This window comes from Ostrinia nubilalis, chromosome 2 (genome assembly GCF_963855985.1).
Source record: "Ostrinia nubilalis chromosome 2, ilOstNubi1.1, whole genome shotgun sequence".
In the NCBI taxonomy this organism is placed as follows: domain Eukaryota; kingdom Metazoa; phylum Arthropoda; class Insecta; order Lepidoptera; family Crambidae; genus Ostrinia; species Ostrinia nubilalis.
In genome coordinates, this window is record NC_087089.1 from 1,570,515 (window position 1) to 1,588,520 (window position 18,006).

The window sequence follows — 18,006 nt, forward strand, 5'->3', positions numbered from 1 at the left end:
AGCTTTTGTGGGTTGTGTTAAAGGTGAGAATTGTTTGTGGGTGGTGTGGAAAAGGCATTTCGCGAGAGGAGGGGGTCGCGAGCGCAGGTCCGACGGGTTCCGTGTTACCCGCGGCCCCTCGGCCCCCGACCCCCGGCCCCCTCGGCTCGTCTGCGCCGGCGCAGGCTACCCGTCTCGTCTAAAAGCAATTATGTGGATTAAAAGAGCGTGCATCAATTTAGCTTGGACCTCTTATCCTTTATTGGACAGGAATTCATCAATGCGTTTTTGCATAGGCCAATGTTGGCCGTTATTATGGTCGTGGCGTTGGAATGTTAAGCGGTTTGATCTTCGTTTGTTATGTAATATGCCGGTATAATGTTATATCACACATTACCACACCATTTTATAGAGTGGCGATTGATTAATTCAACATATTTCCATGTTTCGAGCTTTCATAAGCTCTTATTGGTTTTATTACTAAATACGGTAATGTTTTCCCACTTTTCATCAGTGAAAAGCTCGACTTATCTCATTAAATAAAGTTTACGTCCAAAAGTGGACTGCTATATGGTGAAATGATCGTGATTTGAATGACGTCGAATCGAATCGACGTCGAATGACGTTACGTTACTAAATGAAGTAAGTAGATTTTCAACAGACAGTGAAAAACTCTACTTTTCTTCTTTCTTTCAATTCTATAGATCCATCCAACGTCCAGTTAGTAGAGGACTGCTTTTGTATTGAGGGTTAAATATTTCGTTTCTCATACATAAGTTGTTATTAATGCTTCTTGCATCCAAAGAACCAGATTTATATTCTGGCACCGACCGAGGCAGCTCGCTATCGGTCACAAGACCCGCTCCGACCAGTTTGGTCGCGAACTGCGCATGCGCCGTCTGCGGGTGAAAGGTAAGCGTGATATCACATATCTAGAACGAAGGATTTATAAGCCCTAGTGTGGTTTTATTAAGCGCTTAAAGCTATAATGTGGTTTTTAAGCGTGTTAACCCTAGTTTCTCTATAACCACAGAAGTTAAAGGACAATGTTCGTTCTCCATACATTGTTCGCCTAAGAACCACCAATTTTGACATATTACTACCCGAAAGCGAAATAATACGATTCTGTGTGTAAGAACAATGATTCCTGATGGACACTTGCCATAAAATTAATGATTATGAATATTAAATCACAGCGATTTTATAATATGTCGTTTATGACAACATGGCGTCTAAATCACATTGATTGTATTGTGTGAATGTATGAACACCGATTCGCGAAAAATGTTTTGTATTGTCGTCACGCCGAGTCGCAGCCAAATAGTATAAAATAATAGAACAAGTTTTAGAAATACAACTCGGCATTCCACTTTTATAATATGCCCACATATTGCACGTAAATAAACAACATGAATCGTAGGTTGTTTCCACCCTTGTCATCTGACACATGAAATAAACTCCTATTGTATTATAGATATCGAAGCCGAATCGTATATAATAATAGAATGGGTTTGGGAGATCACTCGGGGTTCCACTTTTATAAAATACCTACATATTGCATAAAAATAACACGAATCATGAGTTTTCTTTTCACCATTTACATCTGACACGAGATAACAAACTCCTATCTCCATGACTACCGTCGTAGTCTATTCCAAAGACTACAATATTTTAAGCAAGAAGTTTCAAACCTTAGCGGCTACAGTAACCCCTGGGCCACATACATCGTGATAATATTCGGTCGACACCGGAACGAAATGCAAAAAAGCACCGTATTCTAGTGCGGCTATATCACGTTCAACCGGGGTTTTAATTCGACTAAAGTCCTGACTAAAGACTGGAAGAAAATACGCGGCATTGTATGAGCACTTCGTGTTCGTTAAAGCGGCTTCAGATCTAGAGCCTACATAGTTTTCTTTCCAATAATATCCGCAAGTAGCGCTGCATGATCTTTACAGCAAAAACGGCAATAGTTATTAAGGTGCCAAAATTATATGATTACTTTGGCACGGTATTATACACGTTCGAAGATTTGTCATTTTCATTCATTTCATCATCATCATCATCATTTCAGCCACAGGACGTCCACTACTGAACGTAGGCCTCCCCCAATGACTTCCACATCGCACGGTTGGTAGCGGCCTGCATCCAGCGCCTTCCCGCTACCTTTATCAGGTCGTCGGTCCACCTTGTTGGTGGACGTCCCACGCTGCGTTTTCATTCATTTAATATTTTCTTAAAGTGCCGGAAAAAAATAGTTTCTAGCTGTCCCAGCAACTTCGTCAATAAAAAGTTGTCTTGTCATATCTTTAAAATCGTAATATTAATTTCTGAACGTATCCTGTTTGACACCTAATAATATTATTTGACATAGCTGGCTCGGCGAATTTCGGCAAATTAATTTTGACATTGCAGAATATGACTTTTGATAGGTTTATCATAGAATTCGGCGGGGATATCCTCACGGAGGAAGTTCGAAAAATGGCGGAACAAGATCTTATAATAATGCAAGGCCGAAGCTGTAACGCGCGTGCTCCTACGTGTAATCCGGCGAGTATACAATAAATAGTAATGTCTGGTAAATAGTGGTAATACGTATCGTTCGTTCGTTCGTTTCAGCCGAAAAGACGTCCACTGCTGGACAAAGGCCTCCCCCAAGGATTTCCACGAAGACCGATCCTGCACCGCTCGCATACAGGCACCTCCCGCGACCTTCACCAGATCGTCGGTCCACCTAGTGGGAGGCCTGCCCACGCTACGTCTTTCGGCTCGTGGTCGCCACTCAAGAACTTTCCTGCCCCAGCGGCCATCAGCTCTACGAGCTATGTGCCCCACCCCGTCTATGTCTATATGCGCTACGATTACAGGGTATCATTTTGCAAAGTCGCAAGACTTCACTCCGCTGCTGTCAAATCAATGTCGCATAATGTTATCGCAATGTGTGTGGCCCTTGGCCAAATCACAGAAGCCTATGCGAAGAAAGAGCACTTGAATGACAATGAAAATCAGGGTTACCATTTTATAAGATCTCCTCACTATTGAGGGTAACAAAGTAACATTAATAATCTAGCCATTAATTACATTTATTACCTATACGAGAAAGTAAAGCAACATGCGGTTTTATTTTAATTTGTAAAATATTTGTAACAGTTTGTTTTAAGTTTAGTTTTACAACAGTATTGCTGTTTCAGCTGTCACTGTGAAGCTTTGGGAAAATAAATAAATAGAAAAAATATTAACATAAATATTTATTTAAGTTTTTATGTTCATTATCATAATATGCCAATTTAAGTTACACTGTGTGACAGTCTTTGACACTAAACAAACTCTTCAGCTTAATAATACCTACCTACAGGGCGTTTTTCTAGTTACTCTTGCTGATGAAACAAGAAGGGTTGATTCTACTACTGAAATACAACTACTTTTCTTACAGGACCAATATCAAATTCTCAAAAAAATTCACATCCTCGCCTCGTGATGGTGATAATTTCTATGGAGAGGTTTTTTTTTATATTCGGTCTCTTGGGATAAGTTATTCCATTTGAGCAGTAGAATTAATCCTTTTTATTTGATCACATACAAAAATAACACAAGTGTTTAGGAAAACTTCTTCTTTGGTATGGTATCACCACGGAGTTATAATGGCGGCAACTCTGTATCACTGACTTGTAACTTTCAAACAGTATGAATAATAAGGGCACCACATTGGATTTCTTTCTGAAAAAAGGCTTTCACTTTTAGCACTAACCCTTTAGCACTATTTCATTGAAATAAAAATACAAAACTGAAATTGAGTCAACTGACGTGACATTTATAATTTGTTGACATTAAGATAGTTTGACAAGACTAGGGATTGAAAAAGTTTTACATAATTGAAAAAGTAAAATGACAATTTTTTAAAACGATTCACAAGGATATAATCGATTAAAAATATTTGTAAAATGTTCTGATACTTGCCTGTAGCGATTATCCAATCCTGGTTTCTACTGAAAAACTACCTCGTGGCAAGATTTTAATAAAATAATAAAATCTTTATCTTCTCTTTCACAATCTATAAAAGTTCATTTGGTCTATTATTATACATGTGCTATGAATGAGGGTTTTCGCGATTGAAAAATCCGCGAGATGGCAATACGTAGATGCGAGGGCCAAATGCTGCATGACTGGTGGATTTTGACATATCTGTCAATGTCATGTCAAAAATAACCAATCATGCAGCATTTGGACCTCACGTCTACGTATTGCCATCTGGCGGATTTTTCAATCGCGAAAACCCTCATGGGCATAGATTATGAGATACTGGCAACTATACTAGGTTGATATAATGTTTCTCTCACTTCAACTGGCATTCGATTCAACATCGGATTCTGACACTTTTACAGTTATGATACCATGAATATCAGTTTATGGTCCTAATAATTTTTATTTTATTTACGACCTTCGACCAGTTGGACACTTTAGATAGCTTCTTGTAATAGTGTCAATATCTTTTTAGCTTTTAACGCAAATCTAGTCTTCAAAGCAGTTTAATCGATTTATTTTATTTTCAAAATCGATATTTTATTGTCTATGATGGCCGCAGGAACATCACTATACATGGACTCCCAGCAATAAAGTACGGTAATGCCTCGTACAGATTTTATCGGCAAAAATTATGGAACTTGATAGGTTTTAGACCATGCCACGCACCAAAACGTCCGGAAGTTGTAATAGTATTATAGAATAAACGTTAAAAGACTTATTTATTTAATTTTTCAATGCTTAAGTGTCCATTAGAATGAAAGGGTGCTTAATGTATTAAAAAAATTAGGAAATAATTATGATGGGTTAATGTTTTTGGGCGGTTTTTTAGGCGATTTCTGACAATGTCCTTTATCACATAGGTATTAGGTCACAAAAGCATGGTTAGATTTTAGTCTTCTTCTTGGTCTTTTGTTAGGTAAATTGCTAGATCTATGGTAATCCTTGATGAAATTTGGTCAAGTTGTCTAAATAAGACGCCCGATTGAGTGGCTCTTATAAAATGCTAGAACCACAGCGTGATAATATCAGAAAACATAGTTCAGCATGCTAGAGAGCACAACTCGGGTATATCATCAACAAGTTTGAGTTATTAAGATTTAGTACTTATGCCTTCAATGTACTGTTTGTTGTCCCAAATAAAGAGAAAAAAAAACAATCAAATACGGCCCTTTCATGTAGTGTAAACGGCAGGCATTTCTTGCAATGCTACGTTATCAGTACCATGAATTTCTAGTTTCTAACAAAACAAAAATATCATAATTAAATACCTAATTATTTTCGTAAACAACACAAATGTTGACAATAATGCCGGCGTATCACAAAACACGTTGTTTAACAATGAATGACCTCTTTTCGTAATCCATTTAAACATTGTATAGTTTACATCACATCAGAGTTTTCATTTTTGTTGCAATATAGCCCTTAATAGAACTATATAAGATGCTACAGTGTCAAGCTTCACGTGCCGTCGTTTGTACATTGACACAAATTGCGACATCCCTCTAAATTGTAACAGTCATACACAATACAATAGCGTGCTCAACGCGGACCTTGTCTCAAGATAATATCAACGGCACTTCTGTTATCACATCTTGACGTTTCTGAGTGACACCACGTCGCCGACTTACGTGGGACCTGTATGATCCACTTGTAATGTCGCTCATCATCATTCTCAGTCAATAGCAGACCATTGATGGATATATACCTCCCTAAAACCTGACCTGTCTTTTGACCAATAATAATTACTTAAGTGATGTGGTCACATAAACTCTACTTCAGGTAGAGCTTATCTTCGTGGCGAGTGGTACGTTCATATTTAACACGCCACGACACGGGTTCTCTGCTAAAGTTGGATTTGCTTTTTTACCAGCAATATGGAAGCTCTTGGCTTGCATCCAACCTAATGGAAGGTCGAGGGAGAGAGAAGGCCGGGTGGCCTCAATCTGAAGGAAGCTATCTATCTTACCTCCAACTGTATTAAACACAACAATGCTGTTAACGTCGTGCATTCTGTCATACATACAAATCCAAATAACATGACATCACAATTTCCTAAAACTCCACTTAATACTTGCCTATGTTTATTGAAGCTGCCGATAGTATCGAGTTGCATGTGCAATAGCAATGAGAATCGAAAACAATGGCCGTACGTGTTTTGGTGCCGGTGGCGAATGACATGTTGTCATAACTGTAATGTGAGGAGTTCAGATTGTTGTAGCTCAGCAAATTAATCTGGCTGTACGTCATAGAGTTACAAAGGAAAGAGAAACTATCGTAAGCAAAATTCTTACTCCATTTTGGAACGAATTAAAAATAAAGTTCACTGCAGCGTTAAAACAGTTCTGTCGTCTAACCAAACTATTAAAACATGCAATGTGACACATTGTCATGATGGCTGACAATAGTGACTGAGTTTTTTGCGCTGCTTCTTCTCAGCACTGGCCCATTTATTGTCCCGCAGCAGTGGTAGGGTTAATACTGGGACGTATAAAGTGCTTTTTAAAAGCCTATTTGCAAAAATAAATGAATTTTATGAGTTTTTATGCAGTGCTAGATCGCTTACAGAGTAGTTGAATGTCAAAGTCGCACTAAAGTAAGGTGTACGGATTGCAATTCAGTTGAACAGAGCGAGTGTTCAGATCGCGAAATCTAGTGAACCTCGATGTAAGTTACAGACGTAGGCATGTCAACTTGTCAACCTTCATACTCGGGCATTTTATGTCCTTGTAATAGAAGCGATTTTGCAGCAAAAATGGATAGTCTGATGTGCTGTCGCGCCTTTGGTGTACAAAGGCGGCACTTCAAGATAAACTTTCCGGACTCTTGAACTGATGTCATAGGGTGCTATTTTACATAAAAAAAATGTAGAGCCTGATTTGCAATCGTTGAGTACTTCAGACAATAATATCTTGTACCCACAAAATTGCATGTTAGTCTTCCCAACACAGAATCAAGCACTAAATTAAATGAGTATTAAAAATGTACTCTGTTCTTAAATGTTATTCTACTGCTCTGTATACCAAGACTCGTAAAGACAGGTTGGCGAAAACTGAAACAGAAAGTTCAGCGTGTATTGAAACAATATACATAGAAGTCTATATTAACATTTATCTATGTGTAATGTAAATTTAGGTAAACAAAACCCAGATTCTGTTAATGTAATATTAAATAAAATATAGGTACTTTAAATTGCCGATTACAAATGAAAGAGAATTCAACAAAAACAACATTTTTCCTTTTATGACAAATACCTAAGTTGTTTTCGTGACAAATAATTTTCACATAGGACTCGTAGGTAAAGCCAATGACAAATTATTGACCACATGACACTCTTTTAATATAAGAATTGTTGCTACCTAACTTTTAGGTCGTCGGGGAATAGCGTTAAGCAGATTTCGGTTGCTAAAGCATTTGTCACACTGGCCCCGATTGCGCTAATTTGTAATGTCTCCAATTCATTCGCATTTCATCTCCAGTCGCGCGCAAATAGCGCTCCATTTTCATTAGATGTACAATTCGGTATCACGGTAAAGTTCACGCGCTAACAAAGACGAAACAACAGATTCATTTCCATTAAAAGTCCGAACACCTTATTTTTGAAAATAAAATTACTAAAACACAGCTAATGTTAGTGAAGCATTTTACTTGCGTCAAAACGATGCCGAGATACGGATTTGTCAAATAGCTGATTTTCGTTTGTCGTCCAATCGCGTTGTAGTTGAACATTTTTCGCGCCATCGGGGCCCTGGATGCGGTCTGCGGACAGGTCAAAGTGAAGGCGTCCCGCTCCTGTCAGTTATTTCTTTGCTCGTGCCCGCACGGCCGAATCGCATCGGTACAAAATGTATAGAGACCGACAACATTGTTCATACACGATGCGGGCTGCGTTCACTTTGACCTGACCGCAGAACGCATCCAATGTCGCAAATCTTTAATTTAAAAATAAACTAGAGATAAACCAACCTTATTAGAACTTTTTTTATAATGTTGTGCTCTAAACTAAGTACAGCTTGACCACCAATAAAGCCCAACTAGTAAAAGTTAGTTCCAGGGATTAGCTAAATAATTACCTACTTGAATATAGGTAATAGGTATTAGGTAGTTTTGAGAATTTATAGCCCAATAACTTCCAGTTATTGAAGGATTAACTTTAATGAAAAATTTTATTATTTATTGCAACGTCTTAATCAAATGGGCGCGGTCAATGATTTGATAACGCGATAAGAATGATAAAACTGTATTATCTAAATCAATTAATCCTCAATTGATCACATGCATGCATCGAATGCCGCTCCCACAAAAATGGACTTTATAAATTGTGACTAAGAAAATTCTTAGACAAATCTATGAATAAGTATTCCGAATAAAATAAGGAAGCGGAAAAGTGGCAAAAATAATTCTAGTTTTGAAGATGAAAATTTTCTTGAATTTATTGTATTTCTATGCGGTTAATGACATTGTAGCAGCAGGAAGCAGCAGCTACTGTCCTCGTACACATACTATAAGTTATAATCTTTAATAATGAAAACAGAACGCCCTGTTTTTTATTAATTATGGAAGGAAGTCTTGAAAGGAAAACTCCTCTGTTAATTAACCACAAGAAAAGCTGGAAAAGCTTTCCTTAGATCTTCCCTATACCTACAAACAAGTTAAAAATAATTCAGAACGCTACTTCCTACTTGATAAGATTACCGTCATTTCTAAGTTAGTATGAATCGGTTCCATCCAACTAACACAAATTAAATCATAGCAGATCACCATGTTGGCTCTACATTTTTAAACAAAAAATGATCAACAAAACCAGCCTTCCGAATCATAAAGGTTGTCATTGTGTTATCATGCGCCCGAGTGAATGTAGCTCACCAGGTCAATGCTGCGAGGAACTGTGATCTAGCTCCTTGACCCTCCAGGTGGTATTCAAACGATTCGAAACTGGTTCTGGTTATGTTACAAGTATCATTCAAGTATGAAGATTTAACTATGACATCGTATCTTCCCTCGTTTGTTTGTTAAGAAATGAAGTCGAGCTTTCGCTCTTTCTGTAAGATAAGTGTTTCCTCTCATTTCTTCTAATAGATTTCGTTACGGATCTAATGACAGATTATTTTTTCCCCATTTGCCTACACACTGGGACAAACGTAGCCTACCTGTTGAGTTTTATTGGCTGTCAAGCTGTTGATCGAAACTGCACAAGACTTACAGCAATGGGACTTGGAAATTGAACTCACTCATTGAACATGTTCTGCCATCTGTATGTTATTCGTCACCATGAGATATGTGATTTTGTCGAATCGATATCTCTATGAAGAATGTCAAGTCATTGTCTAGAGGCACGGTATTGCCATACACAAACCATACTTTCCGCCTTGTCACCTATGGTACCTAATACCTACAGTATCTTATCTTTTCCTATCTAACTAAAACTAATACATACTCGTATTTGCTTAAATCCCAAAATACCAAATAAATCCTTAGAAATCCTCATGACGAATGACACTGCCCATGGATGTATTATCCGAATGGAAACAAACATTTTATCTTGGCTCTGGCAATAGGGATAACGTTGAATTAACTTGTCAAAAGCTACGAAACTTATCTTTAAATATATCTTTCAATGTCCAATAAATGTATACAGTGTAGTAGGTTCTTCTTATCGTGTAGTAGGTTCTTCTTATCTAGTGAAGAAGAGTCTACTTCATGACCTCTAAAAGAACGCTGCATTCTAAAAGAGCTCCTCTACGGCTCTAAAAGAACTGACCGGCAGAAGTTTCAGTATATTACTGGACGTTAGCCTCTCACAGAAAGCAAAGAATTAAACCTAAATTTTCTGACAGGTCTTCAATCTTACTTAGGGGCGATTTTTCAATCATCTGATATCTTTTATCTGAAGAATAAATTTATCATTTTATCATACTCGTATTTCCCTCACTGAAACTGTCAAAGCCAAACTTCCGACGATTGAAAAACCAGCCCAAATCGAACCTACTATATCCAACCGCATTATAAAGATCAGTATCTTCTTTTATATTGCAGCTATACTGTACAATAGTATCGATAAAATTCGGCCGACATTTGATGTGGATTTAGCGTTAGATTACAAAGAAAAGTGTTGAAATGCCGGCGCCTTATCTCTTGGAATACGCGTCATTATTAAATGGAAAAGATTGTGTGAAGGTTGACGATTGTTTTCCTTCATATAAAAACGTATGAATCAAACTAGAACGTAAAACAAAACAAGGTTGAACCTAACGATGGTCCTCGTATCATCAATGCGTCAAACGCCTGTTGAAAAAAAGAATTTGCAAATAAATTGATTTTTGGAGGTAGTCCACATACATAGAACACCTGCAAGAACAACACCTAGCCTAGTGTTGTACTTGTAAGTGCTATTCGTCCTGGTAAGTGGACTAGGTACGTAATTTTTAGGAACATCTCCTTGATAAGGGATAGCCGGAAAACCACAACTTTTTCTTTCGAATTATATGACGTAGTTACTATGTTATCAATACTTTATCATGTGGGCTATGTACTATGTATTATTTGGTATTAAGTATGTATTTGAGTAGAGTATAATATTTGGGCTACACGAGCTATTCTTTCGTAAATACAGTTTTCTTTTCTTTTTAGGGTTCCTTACCCGACTTGGGTACCCAAAGATAAAAACGGGACCCTATTAACTACTAAGACTCCACTGTCTCTCTGTCTGCCTATCACCAGGCTGTAGCTCTTGAACCATGATAGCTAGACAGTTGTAAATTTTCACAGTGATGTATTTCGGCTGCCGCTATAACAACAATAAAAACAGAAAAAAATATAAGTGTGGCTGATACGGATAAGCATTGTGAGCGCGTCCAACTAGCACTTGGATATGTCCATAACCTAGGGGTTACACTCTGTTTTATAATAATTACCTAGCAAATATATGTAATATATTTAATACCTAGCGCATAATATTATTATATTGTACCTATTGCATCAATTATTTATTTTCCGAGAACACGATGTCCCCGCAACCTGTAACCGCAGATACGACAGACGCCACATACCATATGACTTGGATTTATGTAGTAAATAACAAAATAAATGACACATCACATAGTCATCGTCGTTTTGGAGGTAAAATCCCCTCGAAATAGTCCCGGAGAAGCAAATACGTGATTAACATTAAAATGTATTAAATAATTTATCCGTCTGGATACCTCGAATTACACGTAAGCTAGCCGCTTAAAATAAATTAATAAAATAGAACATGGTCTTTTAAAAGTACCACGAAACGGATTTCTGTTTCCAACTCGTGTAACATAAAACAATAAGGTTCTTTATTTAAAACTTCATTAAATGGAAATGGTACAAAAGGAGAAATTATTGCCATATAATATTCTCACCTTTGGACCAAGCAGAAATTAATCTAGGCGGTGCAAAAATGAATTTCAAAAACTGAGTCAACGTGATCTCAATAGCTCAAATCAAGCTGCAGATCCTTGTAATACTTCTATAGCTGTGGCAAAGTAAAAGCTCAAAACTCTATTTAAGCTCTAACACTAATTAATTCCACAAGGTGACCCGATGACCTCATAAAAGTAGATCAGGAAGGCGCTGGATGCAAGCCGACACCAACCGGCCATTGTGAAAATCATTAGGGGTGGCCTATGTTCAGCAGTGGACGTTATGGCTGAAATGATGATGATGACTGATTAAAGCTTTTAATTGGTTACATTTATGTAGAACCAATAACAGGATTGACTCTATCCTTATTTGGTAATACAGTTTAACGCAAATTTGTTATCACTTCATAAAACTCCATATAAAATAGTTCTCAGACAAAATGTTCATATTGTGACGCACATCACAATCAGTAACTTTATAGCCTTAAAAGCATGAATGGTAATGATGTAATTTCAATGCATTTAGTCATAGTCGACTTTTGTATGTAATACAAACGATTCCAAGTAAAGCCATGCGTTTGCGCACGTATGCATTAAAAGTTTCACGTGATTTTAATTTAAACCTTTTTCCTATAACCTTAAAGGTTATGGCTTTTGTTAGAGAACGCTAAAACTAATTTCCCAGTAAAAAAGTGTTTAATATTCAAGAACGCGTTCCCAATGCTTGTGACATGTATCGCGTCTAGGGTTGCCAGGTGTCCGGCTGTAGCCGGACATGTTTGGCTTTTTACGGTTTTGTCCGGCCAAATATTGGCTTGTCCGGCCTGTGGCTTTTGTTAGGCTTTTTATGTGGCTGCTGCGCCAGGCTAATCTCGAGCTGCAGAATAATATCAAGCGCACGCATCAGGATGTTAGGCAACCGATGATGATAGTACTCAATCGTGAGCTATGACACTAATTTTATTGCATGACATGTCCGGCTTTTAGGGTAAAAATGTCCAGCCAAATGAAGCACAGAGTCCGACTTTTGTGTTTTTGGACCTGGCAACCCTATCGCGTCGAACTGTCCACCGAATAACGGTTCCAAGCCTAATGTTCCCATTAGGTACCCATGTAGTGAACATGGCACGTATTTCATAAGGCAAAGAGGTTAATTTTTAGGTGTGAGAAGTAGATGTTTGTTTACTTTAACACCTGTGTGTTAGCAGATTACCTACTTAACCATAGTTTGTCACAGGTATTCTGTAAATTAACTGTAAAGTAGAACATTTTATTAATCAAAACCCTTACTGTTCGATCAAGAAAAGCTTCTTATAAATAAACATAGACTGATATAGGTAATTTCAGTGCTACGAACTTTCGTAGTACTAAGGAAAAACAATAAAATCAAAGCTTCTATCACACACTATTTTTTCTAGTTCACTAAGTGTTAGATTTTCATTTTTCAGGACAGGACTCCAAGCTCGAATCTATATCTTTAAAAGAGAAAGGTCACTGATTGACTGACTAACTCATCACGAAATCTCAGAAACTACAAGTGCTACGAGTCTCAAATTTTCATGGGGGCTCCTTTTAGAACGTAGGTGCTCACTAAGGGATACGGAATTTTGCAAAATTTAACCCCTAAGGGGGTAAAACGGGATCCACACGTTACGCGGCCGCTAGTATATTTTATGATCTCTTCGAATTCCTTCCTCAATTAATACTCCAGTAACACTGGGCAGTAATCATAACAACGTGCAGCGTGACCCAGATGTTCGCCATATTAATTTATTACAAGGACTATTCCACTACCGAGTACCGACTGTTACTATAACAATGTACAATCAATATAAGTACATACTGTCTTTAATTGAAGACTAAACAAGATATAAAGATAATGTAGAGTGTACTTTTCATCCGTATTAACCTTTCATGTAAGCTTATAAGTAGGTATCCTTAATTAAAAATTAATTGCGTTTATTGAAAAAGTTTTTTAAACGTTTTGTTAGTAATTTTAGCAAATATTTCAATGATTTATTCTTATAAAAGAATATAATATCTTACCTAGAAATTCAAAAAATCTGCTGAAAATGTTAGTACCTAATGTCGGCATTCTTTTATTTAACGAAAAAGGACGATGGTCCATTCTTTAGGAGTTTAGTTAGAGTAATTTGCAATGAAAATAGGCACATAAAGAGTATTATATCAATTTATTTCCTATTTAACTTTTTTAAAACCTTGAGCATATTTTTATCTGATATAGACACTCTGCATTACAATCGAACCGCCGAATTGACGAACATACGGACGTTTTACATCCGACGCAGAATTAGATAAGATTATGAAGCGATAATTTGACCATGTGAAAACAATATTATGCTGTATTTTAAAATTCACTTTAGAGTATTCCAGCGACTTGCGGTCTACTTTATCTTGGTCCACGGACCAAGACGTTGGATTGAATTTTTAAATATTTTTCAACAACTAGTGCCCACTCTAAGATTCTAGAGCAGATTTATGTTCATTTGGTGTTTCATAATCATCATCATCATTTCAACCATAGGACGTCCACTGCTGAACAGGCCTCCACTCCAGAACCTTGCTGCCTCATCGGCCGTTAGTTCTGCGTACTATGTGCCCTGTCGCCATTTCAGCTTGCTAATTCTTCAGGCTATGTCAGCGTCTTTAGTTCGTTTACGGATTTGGTATTTAATTTAAATAAAACATTGACAGTTGAAAAAATATTTAAAAATTCAAACAACCAAGCTAAAAGTGGGGCAAGTCGCTGGAAGAGTTTTTTACAAGAGAACTTACGAGCGATGCACCTGATGGAAAATGACGTTCGTGGCAATTCAAAGTATCCTTTAAGGATCTTCCTTGAAGATCTTAATCCAGAATCTCGAGTCAAAATAAAAATCAATTTCGGGACCGGATAATGTATGAGGTCCAACAACGTGTGGGGTACCAGTTATGGTAATTTGGTGTTACAACATGTTGAACAGCTTTTAGCTGCTGACAAATTCAGGTGCATTCGTTAAAGAACCAAATATTATGTATGTGTAACACAAAGTGTTAATGTATCCTGTGTGTTATGTTATCACAATTAATCTATATCTTTAGAAGCGAAAGGTCACTGATTGACTGACTCACTCATCACAAAATCTCAGAAGCTACAAGTGCTAGGAGTTAAATTTTGCATTCAACCCCTAAGGGGGTAAAACGGGATCCACGCGTATGAAGTCGCTGGCGGCCGCTAGTTAATTAATAATGTGCAGCTGCAAAACATAATCACATTGTAGGTAAATAAGGAATTCCGTTGATATTTTCTCTTCATTCATAAAATGATATAAACAATAGTAATGCATGAATCAGCTGTGTTAGTTGTAGACGCAGTTATCCTCCTGCGGTAATAAAGTACCTAATTGATTTATTACCTCATGATTTGATTTTGAACTTAGAGGAATGTAGTGTTTATTTGATAAAATAGCATATTGATGACTACTTAAAATCTTAAGTAGATAGTTATTCGGTATTTCCGAATAATCTATTATCAATACTGGCAGTTATCGTCCCACTAATTTATTTATCTTTAGATTATCTTGAAGAATTTTGCAAATTACTAAATTAGCTTTATTATCTTTCAAACTTACGGTAACCTAATAAAGCTAACAGTTTCACTAGGTAAATATTTGCTCCATATTTCTTTTAACACTCGTAAATAAATATAAACGGTATACATATTTATTTACGCATTGTCTTGAAGTAAAGCGGCTTCATGCTCATTAACGAAGTCGTTACAAAGACCCAGCTGTGCATTGTGAGAAACGAGTTGCTAATTTTTAACGTGTCACTACATATTTTGTACTAAGCGACCGTCAATAGCCTCACTCGTTTGCATTAAAGACTCATCGACCACGTGTAGTCGCGCCCAAAATGGTACCTACCAAACATTTGTAGGTCGAAATCTCTTTGTTGTTGTAGTACGCCACGTTAATTACGCCTCATCGACAGACGCCGCTCGGTGATGCAATCAATAGATACCCCAATAATGGGCCCACATGCAGCACGGTAGTGGCGTATTCTTTCTTGCTCGAAAACGTCGAGATGCATTGCCGCTGGCTGCGCCGTACTCGCTACCAGATGACGCCACGAATCTACGTAGGTGGAAATAGGGTCAGTGTTGTGTCGTTGATCCGGCGGCGAGGGGCGTGCCCCCCCGCGCCCCTGCCCCGCGCAGGCCTGCGCCCCCCGCACGGGCTCCTCGCCCGCCGCGACACTTCCCCAGCACTCTGCATTCGACGCGAGGGCGAAGCGCACGCCCGACCTTTTAACGACCGCGACCGACGCGCCGCGCGCCCGCGGCTAGACAACCGCCATGTTTGACGTATTCGGCTCCGTCAAGGGGCTTCTGAAACTCGACTCCGTCTGCATCGACAACAATGTGTTCCGTTTGCACTACAAAGCCACCGTGATCATCCTCATCGCGTTCTCGCTGCTCGTCACCTCGAGGCAGTACATCGGCGACCCGATCGACTGCATCGTTGACGAAATACCGCTCGCCGTCATGGACACCTACTGCTGGATCTACTCGACTTTCACCATCCCGAACCGGCTCGTGGGCCGCGTCGGCAAAGACATGGTGCAAGCCGGCGTCGCGTCCCATGTCGACGGGCAAGACGAAGTTAAGTACCACAAATACTACCAGTGGGTGTGTTTCGTGTTGTTCTTCCAAGCGATCCTGTTCTATGTGCCGCGCTACCTGTGGAAAACGTGGGAAGGAGGACGAATCAAGATGTTAGTGCTCGACTTGAACTGCCCTGTAGTAGGGGAGGACTGCAAGTCGGACCGCAAGAAACTGCTCGTCGACTATTTCCACACCAACCTTCACACGCAGAACTTCTACGCGTTCCGCTTCTTCATATGCGAAGTGTTGAACTTCATCAACGTCGTCGGCCAAATCTTCTTCATGGACTTCTTCCTGGACGGTGAATTTTCGACCTACGGCGCCGACGTGGTGCGCTTCACCGAGATGGAACCGGAGGAGCGCGAGGACCCGATGGCCCGGGTGTTCCCCAAAGTGACCAAGTGCACGTTCCACAAATACGGTCCTTCGGGAACCGTGCAGAAGTTCGACGGGCTGTGCGTGCTGCCGCTGAACATCGTGAACGAGAAGATCTACGTGTTCCTGTGGTTCTGGTTCGTGATCCTGTCCATCCTGAGCGGCATCTCGCTGCTGTACCGCATGGCCGTGGTGGCGGGGCCGCGCGTGCGCCTGTACTTGCTGCGAGCGCGCAGCCGCCTGGCGCCGCAGGAGCAGGTGGAGTCGGTGGCGCGCAAGCTGCAGATCGGCGACTGGTTCGTGCTGTACCAGCTGGGCAAGAACATCGACCCGCTGATCTACAAGGAGTTGATGGGGGACTTGGCGGAGAAGTTCGAGGGGAAGGACACTGTGTAGTCGGTTTATTGAGTGGATAGTGGACTCTGGGTCGTCCGTGTGACGCGAGGTGTAGCGGGCCGGGCGCGTACGCCGCGCGCGGCCGGGCGCACAAAGAGCGCCGGGAGCGGCGCGCGCCGACATTCCATTACCTAAGCCCGTCGCGGGGAACGACCTCCGATGGGCCGCAGCCATTGTATTCCAGAACGCTTAAAACTTTATCGCTACTGAAATTATGATAGTCGTTTTAAACTCTTCCAAACGCAACTTCGACTGAGCCGCGCTAGGGCGCACACGCATTTAGAGTAACCTTTTTGGGGCCTGTTTACTAATAGTCGTAGACGTAGTTAGATCTCGTGCCTTCGTTTTGTATTTTGTATTATTGTGTGCGAGTGAGTAATGTTGAAGGGACGTCTCATTGTGATATGTAATTATTATAATTAATCTAAATTAAGTGTTTAACGTGTACAAGGTTGATCGATTGGACGGCTGATTATTCCTAAGTTTAGATAGGTAGTTTATCTATGTGTTTGTTATCGAATGTTTTACTCGATACGATATTGTATAAAGCAATAACTATTAATGTTAAGTGATCAATTATTCGAATTCGATCCTGACAATACTGTAATTTTTACTGTTTGATAGCTATGAACTTTTTATACTGACAAAATTAAGTCGTCTACCGTTAATATTTTCTGAATATATTTACTGCCACATACATGTATTGTTTCATTGATTACTTACATAATAATAAACAAAGCATTCCTATCGAATTAAATGATAACAACAATGACTCAGTTCCACAAGAAAGTCTTCCATGCGCTTCTTTGTTTGGTGGGGAACTAGTAGCGCCATCTGTGCGTCGATGTGGTAAACTGTGCTACGAGAAAGCGCTTGAAACTTTTTTTATCATTACCTGCAATTAGTGGCAAGGCAATGCTGACAATGAAGTTATTTGAATAGGAACTTCCTTTCTTAGAACAAAGTAAACTTTTAAACCGGTTCTGGTGCATAATAATATGAATGGGGTGGTCAGAAAGGGTGCGACAAACACAAGGGGGGAAAGAGTAAGGGATACTGTTTGACTATTTGTTACCTAACACCTGCTCGGTGCAGGTAAAGCAAAATCCCTTAACGCTAATATGAAATCCTGACAAAAATAGCAGAGCGAACAAAAACATGACCCACAGCCCGTAGCTACAG

The 18,006-nt window shown here is 39.2% G+C and overlaps 1 protein-coding gene across 1 annotated transcript; it reads left to right on the forward strand.

Annotated features, from left to right (window-relative positions):
* The first annotated feature begins 15,641 nt into the window (after positions 1-15,641).
* On the forward strand, positions 15,642-17,521 carry LOC135079403 (innexin inx2). The gene has a single exon (XM_063974063.1). It carries the CDS (start codon positions 15,745-15,747, stop codon positions 16,822-16,824), a length of 1,080 nt encoding a protein of 359 aa, XP_063830133.1. The 5' UTR covers positions 15,642-15,744; the 3' UTR covers positions 16,825-17,521.
* Positions 17,522-18,006: the final 485 nt, after the last annotated feature.